General features: G+C 46.6%; 1 protein-coding gene across 2 annotated transcripts in view; it reads left to right on the forward strand.

The window, feature by feature from the left end:
* Positions 1 to 14,038, forward strand: part of RGS8 (regulator of G protein signaling 8) — a 26,283-nt gene extending 12,245 nt beyond the window's left edge. The window contains exons 6-7 of one of the 2 annotated variants that reach the window (XM_027082641.1): positions 11,892 to 12,058; positions 13,227 to 13,462. In XM_027082641.1, coding sequence (XP_026938442.1) covers positions 11,892 to 12,058; positions 13,227 to 13,409 — 350 coding nt within the window. In that variant the 3' untranslated portion in view covers positions 13,410 to 13,462. Of the gene's footprint in view, positions 1 to 11,891; positions 12,059 to 13,226 lie in introns of both variants that reach the window. The other variant, XM_027082642.1, reaches the window with a different exon arrangement.
* The last annotated feature ends 358 nt before the right edge of the window (positions 14,039 to 14,396 follow it).

The following is a 14,396-nucleotide window of genomic DNA, read 5'->3' on the forward strand; positions in this document are numbered from 1 at the left end:
AAAAAAAAAAAAAAAAAAAAATGCTTGTTGAAGAAGGTTTGAATGAAAGCATTTGGACACGCATTCTCTTGCTTACCAGCTGTGACCTTTAGTAAATTATGTAAACTCTATACACCTCACATTCCTCATCTGTAAAAGGGAATGAATGCTTAGACTTACCTTGTAGATTTGTTGTGACGATTAAATGTGACTACGGTTGTGAAATGCTAGGCATGGTGACTGGTACATGGTGTGGGGCTCCATGAAGGATAAATATTCTTATTATTTTTATTATAACCCAACATTAAATTCATTGAGAACACATGCATTTCATGACTCCTATATGCTAGAGATGGTGTCAGCTTCTTGATCCCATAGGCAGCTTGAGGTTCAACTCTGGGGGTAGGGTGGGGTTCACGTTAGCATCACCAGTGGGCTTATTCCAATTTCATAATACCTCACCCCCTTTGCCACATGAGGTTTTGGCATCCCTTCTTCATACTGTCCCAACTTCCCCTCAATGTATGTGAGAGCATCCATCTGCGATGTAGTTTTTTGGTTTTTGTTTTTTTGTTTGTTTGTTTGTTTTTTTTTTTGCGATGTAGTTTTTAAAAGCCCAGTAGGTGAATCTGATATGTTTCCTCTTTGAGAGTCCCTGCAGTGTTGTTATATCAAACCAACCAGAAAAACATTCCTAAACACTTAATTTTTGAAATCTTTTAGGCTCTGGACTGGTGTACATGGGATTTGATAATACTTCTCTTGTTTTAAAGGAGTCATTTGTGAATGCTAAACTTTCACCCTATTTGGGGCACATCTCCTTTGTCACCCCTTTAATAAAAAATCCCTTGCCAATTTCTTATAATAGTTGCAGATACAGGCTCGACCACGTTTTTTCTGTTACTTGACTCAGTTTCTGCTTGATAAAGTAAGAAGGAACATTGGACTAGGAGTTGTAAGACCCAGGCTCTTCTTCCTCTTCTGTGACCACGTCCTAGGAAGAACAAGCCAGGCAACCCCAGGGCCTCACCATTTCCTTGTGTTCCATGTAGGCCTGGATCATAGGATGTCCCATGTGTTTTCTGACTCAAAGAGTCTAGCAACCAAGTCCTACTACTATCATAATCTATCATCTTGCTATATATACAGTAACAAAGTAGAGATCATTGAAGAAAATTACGCGAATCACAAGACTGAAGTACAATTAGCATACTAATTGCTTGCCAGTAAATGTCAGTAACTGGAAATAGTTTGTTCTCTAAATAATCTTCCTACCTAAATCTTCTTAGCCCCAGTTATTTGCTTAAAAACCTTCATTTTATAGATAACATAAAAGAAAGCCTTTGATCCTGGTGCTATTCTCATCACAAATTTCAAATTAGTGAGCTTAGTTTCGAATCAAAGAGGTTTTGACTTTGTCATTAGTATATGTATCCTAGATTTCATGAATGTATTTTCCTCTCCTCTCCTTTGTCTGACCTTGGATCCATTAACCAGCTTATTTTTTCCCAATTGATCAGGGACGCAACAAGAGGACTGTGGTCTTTGGGACTACACTTTCGCAAACAGAAAGCTAAAAATATATATATATATATATATCATTCTTGTGATCTTTTCTTTTTTTCCAAGCCTGGGAACTGAACTAGGCTCAAGCCCACCCCCAGTGCCAGCTAAATCAGGGCTCCTGGACCTTGAACTGTTACCTAAGCCACCCTCCCTGCTGCACCAGCTGCACGGCTCATTCATAGTGACCCAGTTCCTTTTCTTATGTAAGCACCCTGCATCAAAGCACTAGAGGGAGGATGCCGGCAGCAGGCAGCGTGTGCGGCCACGGGAGTGCTCTTGCAGATGCAGTGCATGCTTGGGAGGTTGCCAAAGTTCTGTCCAGTGTTCCAGGAATTCTGGACACCATCCTTTCCTTTCCTGCGACTCAATAGACACTAATCTCAAAAATGTCTGATGTCCTTAGTGTCTTGACTTAGAAGGTCACGCAGAGAAAGCCAAAGTGAAATAAAAATGAAATGAAAAAAAAAAAAAGGCAGATCCTCCTGTTTCTCTCTCATTCTCCTGAACCGTTTCTCACCCATCATCTTTAAGCTACCAGGGTCGTGTTTTGGTATTAGGCAGGTTATGTTCTGTCCAATGATTCCTTAAGCCAGCAAAGTACAGGAATAATGATCACAAACACACGTGGAGCAATCCCTGTCTTAGTGTCAGGCTCTGCATGCTGTTTACGTGTATTAACTCACCTCATCCCCACGGCCCCATGGGGGAAGGACTGTTAGCATCTGCATTTCACAGAGGAGAGAACTGAGGCACAGAGAGCTTAAGCATCTTGCTCAAGGTCACACAGAGCCAGGACACAGTCCCAGGCAGAATAGCTTCAGGGGTCAGAGAGAAATCACTCTCCAGCAGCCTGGAATCTGTGGGGGTGGTGGAGGGGGGACTCTACTTCTCTGAGTACTGGGGAGGGATCTGAGTCTGGGATACCCCAGGGGGGTGAGAGGGTAAGGGAGGGGTGGATGGTGCCTGGCAGGTGTGGGCAAAGGAAGCACAGCTCACAAAGCAGCTCACTCTGAGAGATGCCAGTAAATGCCCATGAGCGTTTCAGAGATGAACCGGCATCCTGCATTGTAACCAACTACAGTTTATGGACAAGCAGAAGGGAAGGAGAGGGTCCTGGTGGAGAGAAGGGCAAAAATGGAAGGAGGAGTGAAAAGGGACGGAGGACAGAAGGAAAGGGAGACGAGCAGGGAAAGATGCTGAGGAGATTAGGGAGAGGACCAGACAAAAGGCTTGCTGGGAGGAGGTGGGAGGCGATAGAAGGGGGCGGAAAAGATGTAGATGGGAAGAAGGAATCCTGCTGGAGCCTCATACAATTCCTTTGCTAGGTCACATGAGCAGGAAAGTTGGGCCAGGTTGGGGACAAGTGGTCTGTACACAGAGGCCCGCTGCGGCCATCTGCTCTGGGGCAGGGGAGGGGCTCCTGCAGCCATGGGGCGGTGGAGGGGGGCTCCCACCCCATCTCACTTCCATTGTTCCGGGATGAAGTTTCTCTTTGCACAGTGACCCTCCATCCTGCTTTGCTCAGAGCCGGCCCTGGAAATATGAAAGGATGGGGGGAGGGGCTGAGAGGGGAGGGCAAGCAGAGGAGGAGGGCTGTGATCCCCATGGTCTGCACAGGCCTCCATGAGGTTTTCAGTGTGTCTTTGCTGCGATGCTGTTTCTTGGGTCCAGACCCTCCTAGGCCTTTCTCCCCTCCTTCCTCCTCTCTCCTCAAGCTCTTCCCTTGAAATCCTGGTAAATTTCAAGTGCTACATTTTGCTTTGTTTGCCCTCCCACTCCCTCTGAAACCCGCCCTGGAAATGCAGGCAAACACAGTTTGGATCAAGGCTGCCGGTGACCGGAGGCACCTTTACAAGGTCACTCAGCTGTGCTCTGTTAGAGTGTCCCCGGGCCAGGGTGGGGGAGTATGCCTGTCTGCTCTCTGAGGTGCCCCCTGCATCCTGGGAGGGACACGTAGGGTGGGTATCAGAGCTGCGGAAAAGAAGAGAGTTCAGACAGATTCCAGGTTGAGTGGTACCTAACGGCCTCCATTGTCGCCACAGAGGAGGTGATGGCAGGTGTCGTCCTGCCGGAGAATCTCCAGCTCTGTGAGCCCAATGGTGTGTTTGCCCTGCTGTGGCGTACTTTCAGCATACTGTCTGATTTGGGGTTATTGCCCACCCCTCCTTTAGAGGAAGCGATAACGTGGGGTCTGCCAATGGTCACCAGAGGAGAGACAGGCGGAGTGGGCTCTGAAGTCGCGTAGATGTGTGTGTAAGTCCACCTCCCGCCCCTTACTGTCTAAGGGACCACAGACGTTTCACTTAAACTCTCCAAGGTGAGAAAGCCTCGGGCTTTGAGATGTTAAGGTGTTTTCCCCAGGTCACACAGGATTCAAACGCAGGCTGTCTGACTCCAGAGCCTCTGCCTTGATAATAGGGTTGGTGTAAGGGTTACGTGAGTTGATATGTAGATTGGATACCATAGAACTTGGCCTGGGGTAAGTCCTTGATGTATAATGTGAGGAAGAGGATGGAAAACCATCGTCTGAGAGCTGTGTGTGATGCGGACACATCAAGGTTGTGATGGGGGCACAGAGCAGAGCGCTGACCCTACCTGGGAGAGTTCGGGAGATCCACCACCCTCACTTTCCAGATGACGATGCTGAGACTCAGTGAGGTTGAATGTGCTAATCATGGGCAGCCTGCCTGTGATCAGAACTGGTGCTTCTGGGTGAGACAGTGGTGCTCCCATCCCAGGCGGGATGGGCAGGGTCAGTAGGCTGCCTCAACGGAGCTGCCAGACAATTGCAATCTGAGTATGAGCTCACCACACATTTTACTCCAAATCGCCATCCCCACTGAGTCAGTCTGAGCTGCTGTAATTCAGTTGGGTGCTACTGCCCATGCCCATTCTTCTCTCTATGTTGTTCTACTCTCCGATACTCCTCTGCCTCCCTCGGTGACTTTTTTCATTTCCTCCCCAACTCATCTGTCGCCCTCATTCCTGGAAATGTCGTCACTATTGTGTTGTTGCTTGAGGCCTCCTTGTCTTGTGCTGTGCAATGGCTCTCCCTCCCCTGCTCTCCAGTCATCACCGGCGCAGGCGTCCCTCGGGCCCCACCGTTGTGCAGAGCTGGAGAGTGGACCACTGTCTCACATAAGAATGCTGGCTCTAATCCCACTACTGGGCATATACCCTGAGAAAACCATAATTCAAACAGTCATGTACCAAAATGTTCATTGCAGCTCTATTTACAATAGCCCGGAGATGGAAACAACCTAAGTGTCCGTCATCGGATGAATGGATAAAGAAGATGTGGCACATATATACAATGGAATATTACTCAGCCATAAAAAGAAATGAAATTGAGCTATTTGTAGTGAGGTGGATAATACCTAGAGTCTGTCATACAGAGTGAAGTAAGTCAGAAAGAGAAAAACAAATACCGTATGCTAACACATATATATGGAATTTAAGAAAAAAAAATGTCCTGAAGAACCTGGGGTAAGACAGGAATAAAGACACAGACCTACTAGAGAATGGACTTGAGGATATGGGGAGGGGGAAGGGTAAGCTGTGACAAAGCGAGAGAGTGGCATGGACATATATACACTACCAAACGTAAAATAGATAGCTAGCGGGAAGCAGCCGCATAGCACAGGGAGATCAGCTCGGTGCTTTGTGACCACCTAGAGGGGTGGGATAGGGAGGGTGGGAGGGAGGGAGACGCAAGAGGGAAGAGATATGGGGATATATGTATATGTATAGCTGATTCACTTTGTTATAAAGCAGAAACTAACACACCATTGTAAAGCAATCATACTCCAATAAAGATGTAAAAAAAAAAAAAGAATGCTGGCTCTGCAGCTTGGCATCCTTGCTACTTGCTAACTGTGTGACCATTGGCAAGCTATTTAACTTCTCTAAGTTTCATTTTTCTCTACTGCGAAATGGTGAAACTGTCAGGACCTATGCTGTAGATTTGCCACGAGGTTCACAATGCATTTGGTGCTGCACCTGGCCCCAAGTGAGTGCTCAATACCTATTTGCAGTGGTTATTTTAAAAATGCCTTCTCTAACTTCAACTTTTCTTTACCTCCAGCTTGGCCGCTTCCTTTTTTAGTGTCCCAACTGCTGGTGCCTTCCTGCTCTCCAGGTTCCATTTGCCAGCCTGGAGCTGATGCTCCTGTCTTTTTTTTTTTTTTTTTAAATTTATTTATTTTTGGCTGTATTGGGTCTTCATTGCTGCGCATGGGCTTTCTCTAGTTGCGGCGAGCGGGGGCTACTCTTCATTGCACTGCGTGGGCTTCTCATTGCAGTGGCTTCTCTTGTTTTGGAACACAGCCTCTAGGTGCGCGGGCTTCAGTAGTTGTGGCACGCGGGCTCAGTAGTTGTGGCTCGCGGGCTCTAGAGTGCAGGCTCAATAGTTGTGGCACATGGGCTTAGTTGCTCTGCGGCATGTGGGATCTTCCTGGACCGGGGATTGAACCCCTGTCACCTGCACTGGCAGGCAGATTCTTAACCACTGTGCCAGCAGGGAAGTCCCTATGCTCCTGTCTTTGAATGACGGGCACACCCCAAAGCTAAAAGGTCTTGCTCCTTTCCTGGTGCATCGTAACACTCTCCAGGAACTGAAATCTAGGTCTTCATAATGGTTTGCCTACTTCCTACCAGGGTCCTATTCTTTTTTCCAGAGTAGCTGTTCCCAGACTCTTTTCACTCTCATAGGTGTCCCCACCACAGTACATACTACATTTGTAATTATTCAATTAATTATTTTAAATGATTGCTTAATGTCTGTTACACTAGACTAGCTTGCGAGTTCTGTGAGGTGGTGACTTTATATGATTTGATTCTACCGTATCTCCAACATCTGGCACGTGGAGGCAGACCACCTGCAGGGCCTTCATCCCAAATTAATAAAGAAGATCAAAGCTGTTCAACCATGACACATCTCAAATATGTCCCTTCCTGGACCATTTCTCTCTATTGCCATCTGCCCCCCTCTCTTTCTCTACTTTTTTTTTTTTTTGCGGTACGCGGGCCTCTCACTGCTGTGGCCTCTCCCATTGTGGAGCACAGGCTCCGGACACGCAGGCTCAGTGGCCATGGCTCACGGGCCCAGCCGCTCCGCAGCATGTGGGATCTTCCCGGACCGGGGCACGAACCCGTGTCCCCTGCATCGGCAGGCGGACTGTCAACCACTGCACCACCGGGGAAGCCCTCTTTCTCTACTTTTGACTTTCAGGAAGTCAAGTTCATCCACTTCTTCTTGGACCCTTTCCTTCTTCAGAATCTGCCTTTAACAGATACTGTTCTTTTGCCCCTTTAATTACTCTCTTCCCTTGCTCTTTCCCTTCTGCTTGCAAACACACCTGGAAAGATCTTGCTTCAGAGTCATATGGACAGTAGGGAAACTTGGCTGTTCTTGCCAGCTGTGGACTGGAAAATTTATCTGACTTCGTAAGTTTTAGTTTCTTCCTGTGGAAAATGAGAGTGGATCATTTGTGCTATCTATGGATCAGAGTTGCTGTGAAAATAAATTGAGCTGCTGTTTGTAAAATCTCCAGCAAAAATCATGGCATATAGTAAATAAATAAAACTCCCTGCCCCAGATGCTAAAGAAAGAAATAAAAACTGTATCATTTCCCTTTCCTACCACTTTCTCCAGCTAATATCAGATGGGAACTCCTTCAACATCCTGCACCCACACGAGAAACTTTCCTGCATCCACACGCAGCCTTTCCTCTTTTTCTCCATCACAATGCTGTTCTCAGGCCTATTTCTCCTACCTTCCTGGAGGCAACATATTATCAATGAAACTTTCTTTTCGTTAACTTCAACTCCTCCAGCTCAACAAGTCTTTTCTGGCCAGATCAACGTTTAATCATACCCAAGGCTATCTTACAAAAACCCCACCACACACACACACACACACACACACACACACACACACACACACACCCCAGACCATTTTCCTGACTTCTTGTTTCCCTCCAGCTGTGCTGTCTGATCTCTCTACTCCCCTTCTTGCAAGAGGCATCTGAATTCATTGTTTCAACATCTTCCCCCCTCATTCCCCACTATACTTACCACAATATGACTAGGGCTCTCATCACACCACAAAGACTGTTCTTGCCAGTGGTTGCGGAACCTTGTCGCCAAGTCTAAAGACCATCGCTTCTCAGACCGTATCTATCTTGTGACCTCTGGGTAGCGCTGGACACAGTGGCCACTTCCTACCTGAAATGTTCCCTTCCCTGGCCTTTTGGAATGCTGTGTTATCCCTCTGTCTCTGGCTCTTTCACAGGCCTCTTGGTGTATGTCTATCCTACAGGTAGGCTCAATAATTTTAGCATTATTATTATTATTATTAAACACTAGTCTTACTAAACTATTTCTGGTTACTCAAATAAACCTTTCTTAATTGTAGGCCTCCGTGCCTGTGGTTCCAGCTTTCTGCAAGTCTCTTCTTCCTCTTTCCCTTCCTTTTTCACTTAGCTTCCTTCTCCTCAGCTTCACATCTCAGCCTAGAAGCTTCTTCCTCCTATAAGACTTCCCTCTCCTCCTCAGCTCTGGCTCAGGCGCCCCACCCCGGGTACTTTCACAGCCACCTACGCTTTCCCTAGCATATCACTTATCATCTATACCATAATTACCGTAATTATGTTATCTTGGCTCAAATTGCTCTTTTACTGAAAGTTCTGTGAGCACTTAGTTGTGCCTGTGCCTTCTGCCCAGGCTCCTAGCAGAATGCCTGGGTCACATAATGGGTGAATGAATGAATGAGTGGAGATGGCCTTACTGCTGTGTTGGATTGGTAGTTAGGCTATCTTTTGGTTTTTTTTGTTTGTTTGTTTTTTGCGGTACGCGGGCCTCTCACTGCTGTGGCCTCTCCCGTTGCGGAGCACAGGCTCCGGACGCGCAGGCTCAGCGGCCATGGCTCACGGGCCTAGCCGCTCTGCGGCATGTGGGATCTTCCCGGACCGGGGCATGAACCTGTGTCCCCTGCATCGGCAGGCGGACTCTCAACCACTGCGCCACCAGGGAAGCCCTATCTTACGTTTTTAAATGCTGCATATTATTACTTGCGTGAACTCAGCCAATCCACTTCTCTAAGCATGTTTTCCTCATCTATAAAGTGGGAAGAAGTAAAGCAATGTTCCTGAGGATACTCTGCAGGTGTTATCTCCTTTAATCCACACAAAGACCCAGCAAAGCTGAGATCTGATGCAAGGCGATAATGTCTGTACCTTGGGTAGGGTAAGGCCACACAGTTTCCCTAGCAGGGCGACCCTCAGTAATAGCATCGAGGAAGGCAGAGAGGTAATTTTCTCCATTTCAGCTTGCTCACAAGCACCCATTTTTGCCTGATGGAAAGCACAACAAAATCTAACACAAACAGCAAACGAAGTTTTCAATTCAAAGAATTTAGGCTCATCTGGTTGAAAAACAACAGACTCTTCAGAGTCCCTCTTCTGAGTCACTTTACATTTGCCCCTTTAGATTAACGCATAGTGTTTTAGGGTTCCCCCAGCCCTGCACCTTTTCCTTCCCACACCCTGACCGCAGCGGGAAGGCAGCAGGGGAGGGCCTCTGGCCCGTGTCCTCCCTGTGTCATGGATCGTGTCCCTGGCTCTTGTCACCTGTGGATTGGTCATTGCTCCGAGGCCACCTTGCGGAAGCAGCCCCGCCCATGCCCCTTGGCTCTCCCGGGCACTGAGTCTCCTCAGAGGCTTCCGCAGCTGCAGGTGGTTTTCTCTCCCACCTCTGCCTGTAGCCTCTGACGGGCATGCTAGCTCTCAAACCCCTGTTCTTTTAGAGCCTGAGGAAACTTCTAGAGCTCCTCTATGAGAACTTGGAGGAGACAAGACATGGCAAAAAGAGCACCCACGAGGGATTTTATGGACAGCGATTTTATGATTTGTTTTCTGATGTATCCCAAGATTTTGAACAGTACTTTGTTCATGAGTAGTATTTTTTTTAAAAAATTGTTGAATTGAATGAATGCTTTTCAGAACATCTCTCTGCCTAATTAGTGCCACGCCACTGCTTCACACTCACTTTGATTCTTAATTTATCTTGGACTTCTGTGCCCTCCTCTCAGTGTTTTGAACCCAGTGCAGGAAGGAGGGGCAGTGGGGCACTGAGCAGACCTTTCGTATGAGTCTAAACTGTGTTACTCTCCTCCTGCCTGGCACAGGGACAATTTTATTTCCAACCTGCCTGATGGGAAACAACCTTATATCATATTCTGCTTTCTCCAGACTCCTTGTCTTACGATTAAGGTGACCGTGTGTCCTGATTTTTGCCTTTGGTGGTCATGGTTTATATCTGTTGTCCCTGTGTACTTAACAGAAGTGGCCCCCTTGACTCCCAGAAATGTCCTGGCTGGGGTGATAAATTTCATGGCCACCCCTACTTTTGTTAAACACTTTAAGCTCAGGCCTCCAAACTTAGATTTCTTTGTGATTTAACGTTTAGCTTTGGGATTTTCATCAACACCCTTTTCTCTCCCAAGTTCCTGGCTCTTACAATTAAAAGTCTTGACTTTTATAACTATGGTTCTAGTGTGGGCATTACGATGTCTATTTGGAAAGATAAACAATGACTTTTTAATTAAGAGAGATAAAAATGTTTCAGAAAAGTAAAAACAAACAGTTAAATATGTCAACCACATGGCACCATCAATCCATGGAATGATGGTGGACAGTGCCCGGGCCTAGCACCTATAGATGGACCTTCGATGCTCAGGGGAGTCCATCACCCAGAATTAAGAACTGTTAACATATTGTCCTTCTAGTAACTTTTAGAAAAGAAATAAAACATTATAGCCAGAGTCTTTTTTTAAAATTAATTAATTTTATTTATTTATTATTTTTGGCTGCGTTGGGTCTTCGTTGCCGCGCATGGGCTTCTCATTGTCGTGGCTTCTCTTGTTGCAGAGCACGGGCTCTAGGTGCGTGGGCTTCAGTAGTTGTGGCACGTGGGCTCAGTAGTTGTGGCTCGTGGGCTCTACAGCGCAGGCTGAGTAGTTATGGTGCACCAGCTTAGTTGCTCCGCGGGATGTGGGATCTTCCTGGACCAGGGCTCGAACCCATGTCCCCTGCATTGGCAGGTGGATTTTAAACTACTGCACCACCAGGGAAGCCCCCAGCCAGAGTCATTTTTAACCAATGCAGTCACTCCTTTATTTTAGGCTGTATCTGTCCTTCCTCTGAGGACAGTTGGTAGAAAGCTAGAGCTCTTATTTGATTTGAGGAGCATGCGTTAAAGGTTAAGATAATTTATCAAAACTATTTTAAAATAAAAACATCAGCTGAATACATAGGCTATCAATGAATGTTGTTTCCCTTTCCAAATCTATGTGATAACACTGCTCATCTTATTCCGATTGGAAGCTCTGTTTGGCAGTGATTAAGAAAAATGCAAGGCTATGTTAATCATTAACTCATTTAGTAGAAAAATTATAATTCATCTTAATTAAAATGTATAATTTGATAGGCAAGATCTTTTAAAATAAAGCATCCATGGAATTAATCATTAAACTATGGGGCCTCAAAAGTTTTTTAAAAGAGGCTGAGAACCCCTTCCATATAACCGAATGGTTTTACAGACTCCATTTCAGTGGGTGTTTACTTTCAGACATTTTTCTGATAATAGTGAAAGATTTGCCCTGAGGCATTCACTCCCCCCCACCCCCCATCAGTTTGTCTTGTGACAGATTGTTTTTTCAGGTTGGTTGACTTGCATTGGTGCAGGGAATGGATTACGTATATTACTTTGGCCTCATTAGAAACACAGGCTCACCAGTAGACCCAGGGGACAGCCAACTCTGCATTAGGGGACAGGCAGTCACCACCGAGGGCTGATTAGAAGCGACCAGGCCTTCCCATAGTCATTATTCCTATGGCTTCCTAAACATTTCTCCAGAATATCACTATGATCCTTGAATGAGAAGCATGGCTTGCCTTTGACGGTACCTGTGTGTTTAAGAGAATGGAGTCTTCAAGAGGATGTGGAGGAGAGCAGTGAGGGCTGGACAATCAGGGCCACTCCTTTGTTTTTTTTGTGGTACGCTGGCCTCTCACTGCTGTGGCCTCTCCCGTCGCGGAGCACAGGCTCCGGACGCGCAGGCTCAGCGGCCATGGCTCACGGGCCCAGCCGCTCCGCGGCATGTGGGATCTTCCCGGACCGGGGCACGAACCCGTGTCCCCTGCATCGGCAGGCGGACTCTCAACCACTGCGCCACCAGGGGAGCCCAGGGCCACTCTTGTGTTATGACTACCTTTCTTTCTTCTACAGTTCTTGGACTTAAGCCTCTTCCTATTTCCCTTCCTTTCCACTTCCCTCCACGTCCACAGATGGGGTGGCTGCGTTCCGCGCCTTCCTGAAGACGGAGTTCAGTGAAGAGAACCTGGAGTTCTGGTTGGCCTGTGAGGAGTTCAAGAAGACCAGGTCAACTGCAAAACTTGTCTCCAAGGCCCATAGGATCTTTGAAGAGTTTGTGGATGTGCAGGCTCCGCGGGAGGTGTGTTGGCGGTGGGGTCTTGTCAGACCTCCATCCATTGCTCTCTCTCCTTGCTGGGGTTTGAGCCAGGTTTGATGGGGACTTTCTTCTGAAATGAACCTCACTGCTCTGATGGCTCTGGATACAAAAGGGATCCCTTTTAAGGTGCAGAGCCCAAGGATTCTATAAAAAGGAGCTCTATTGGGAGTATTTTAGCTGTCTGTCAGTTAAACATGTGTCAGCAGGAACTGTGTTTCTATAGGGATTCTGCAAGATAGACGCCAGTAAGCCCATGTTAGTTTTCCTAGTGGAACGCAGCATGACTCGATGGAATGAGCATGTACTTTGGAATCTTGTTCCAATATCAGCTCCACTACTTACTCGTTGTGTGATCTTGGTCAAGTTACCTGGTCTTTCTGAATCACATTTTCCCCAATGTAAAAGGCTATAATATCACCTTTCAAGACCACTCTGAGTATTAGGAGTCAAACACCTATTCAATATTTGTCACTGCTTATTAATGAGTAATTATATCATTTATATTATTTTATGATCATTTATTATAATTACTTATAATAATAATATGAATTTCTATGTACTGCTATTCTGAGTTATAAAACAGAGTTTTACCTGGGAGAGCTTTATAGGAGACAAATATTTGTTGTCTATGAGTTTAGGCGCATTCTATACCTAAAACTCTTCAGTTATGCTTCGACTTGGGATGCAGGAGGTCTTTGGCCAGTGGTCAGAAAGCTGCAGGCTCCTTATACATGCGGTTGGAACGGAGATGTACATTCTGAACATAGCCTTTCTCCCTGGGGTATTTGTTTCCTTAGCAGCTGAGAAAGGACAAAAGAGCAAGCCTACTTTAGGGAACCCACATTCATGCTTGTCTCTGGTTTAACTCTGCCTGACATTGCAAAGACCCATGGATTAAGAGTTGAGTAATTTGGGGGTTTGCCTTGGCTGTTACTAACTTTCCAGAGTAAATTAGACCAGCTTTTTAGTATCCCTTTTCTTCAGTATCTTTATCTATAAATTGGGATGAAGACTATCTGGTCTTCAGACCTCACAGGGTTCTTCCTGGGATCAAAAGGGATGACCTTCAGGAAAGCAGTTTATTAATAATTATTAATATAACAATTGGCCCTTGAGGACCTGTGACCGTGCTCTCTGTTTGTGTCTCCAGGTAAACATAGACTTCCAGACCCGAGAAGCCACAAGGAAGAACATGCAGGAACCGTCCCTGACTTGCTTTGACCAAGCCCAGGGAAAAGTACACAGTCTCATGGAGAAAGACTCTTACCCCCGGTTCCTGAGGTCCAAAATGTACTTAGATTTGCTGTCCCAGAGCCAGAGGCGGCTCAGTTAGACCTCAGATGGGGACTCTTGGAGATCACCGGCTTTCCCCTCCCCTTGCTGCCAAGACCATATTCTAATGTGAAATGTCATAGGTGTTCAAAAGCAGTGGCCTTTAGATTGGGAGCCCGGGAGTGAGGAAGGGATGAAGGGCCATTCCAAAGTATGATCCAGCCACCAGAGCTCGGACTCTATTCCATTAACCCATGTTTGTGTTTTGGTTAGTGGTAGCACCTTGTCGCTGTCACCCTTCTCTGGGTCGGCAACTTGCCCTCCATAATGCCTTGGGTCATCTCCACTGAGAAGGCAGATATGCCATGCTGGGCTAATCTGTAAATAATGCAAATGCAATTTCCACCACTTCCACACCCTCCTCAGTTAGGACTCTCGACTCTCTTAACTTGTCCTATACTCTTATGAGGAAGAGCTAGAAGACTCTGGCTTACGTCTGTGATTTGCCATCACAATGTAATAGCCGGTCCCGCGTGCTGGGACCTCACGGTTTAGGAGAGAGGTCTCAGTGGAATCCCAGGTTTCTAGCACTGTCACTGATAGGTGGCCTCTGAGAGAAGGGGCACACTCCACGGAGTTGGCTGTTTCTTCCATTTGCATAAGACCAGTGTCACTGTCCATCTCAGCCTAGGAGATTCACAAGACTCCCAATACCCTTGCCATTCCAGAAAGGGTCTTGGGAGATGTCCTTCACCACTTCCGATGTGGAACTGCTATTGAGAAAGAGACAGCTTGCAAGTCTTCCTCAGTTCTACCAAGAAGTTTTCCCGAAGTTGAAAGAGCAGGGAATGTAGCACCAGTAGATTTTTGTGCAGTGGGCCACCATATAACCTCTCTGTTGCTTAACGTATTCTCTGCCCTCACCTCCCTGTGGTATCACACATCACTGATCTCTTAGAACGATGGATGGCTTGGTAAAGGGAGGTGAATTCCCTTAGCATGGACAGCTCTCACAGTGCCTAATACTTCTCCTGTCTCTCCCTCTTCC

Source organism: Aethalodelphis obliquidens, unplaced genomic scaffold (genome assembly GCF_003676395.1).
Source record: "Aethalodelphis obliquidens isolate GAN/ISIS:26980383/991018 unplaced genomic scaffold, ASM367639v1 scaffold48, whole genome shotgun sequence".
Classification (NCBI taxonomy): Eukaryota; Metazoa; Chordata; class Mammalia; order Artiodactyla; family Delphinidae; genus Aethalodelphis; species Aethalodelphis obliquidens.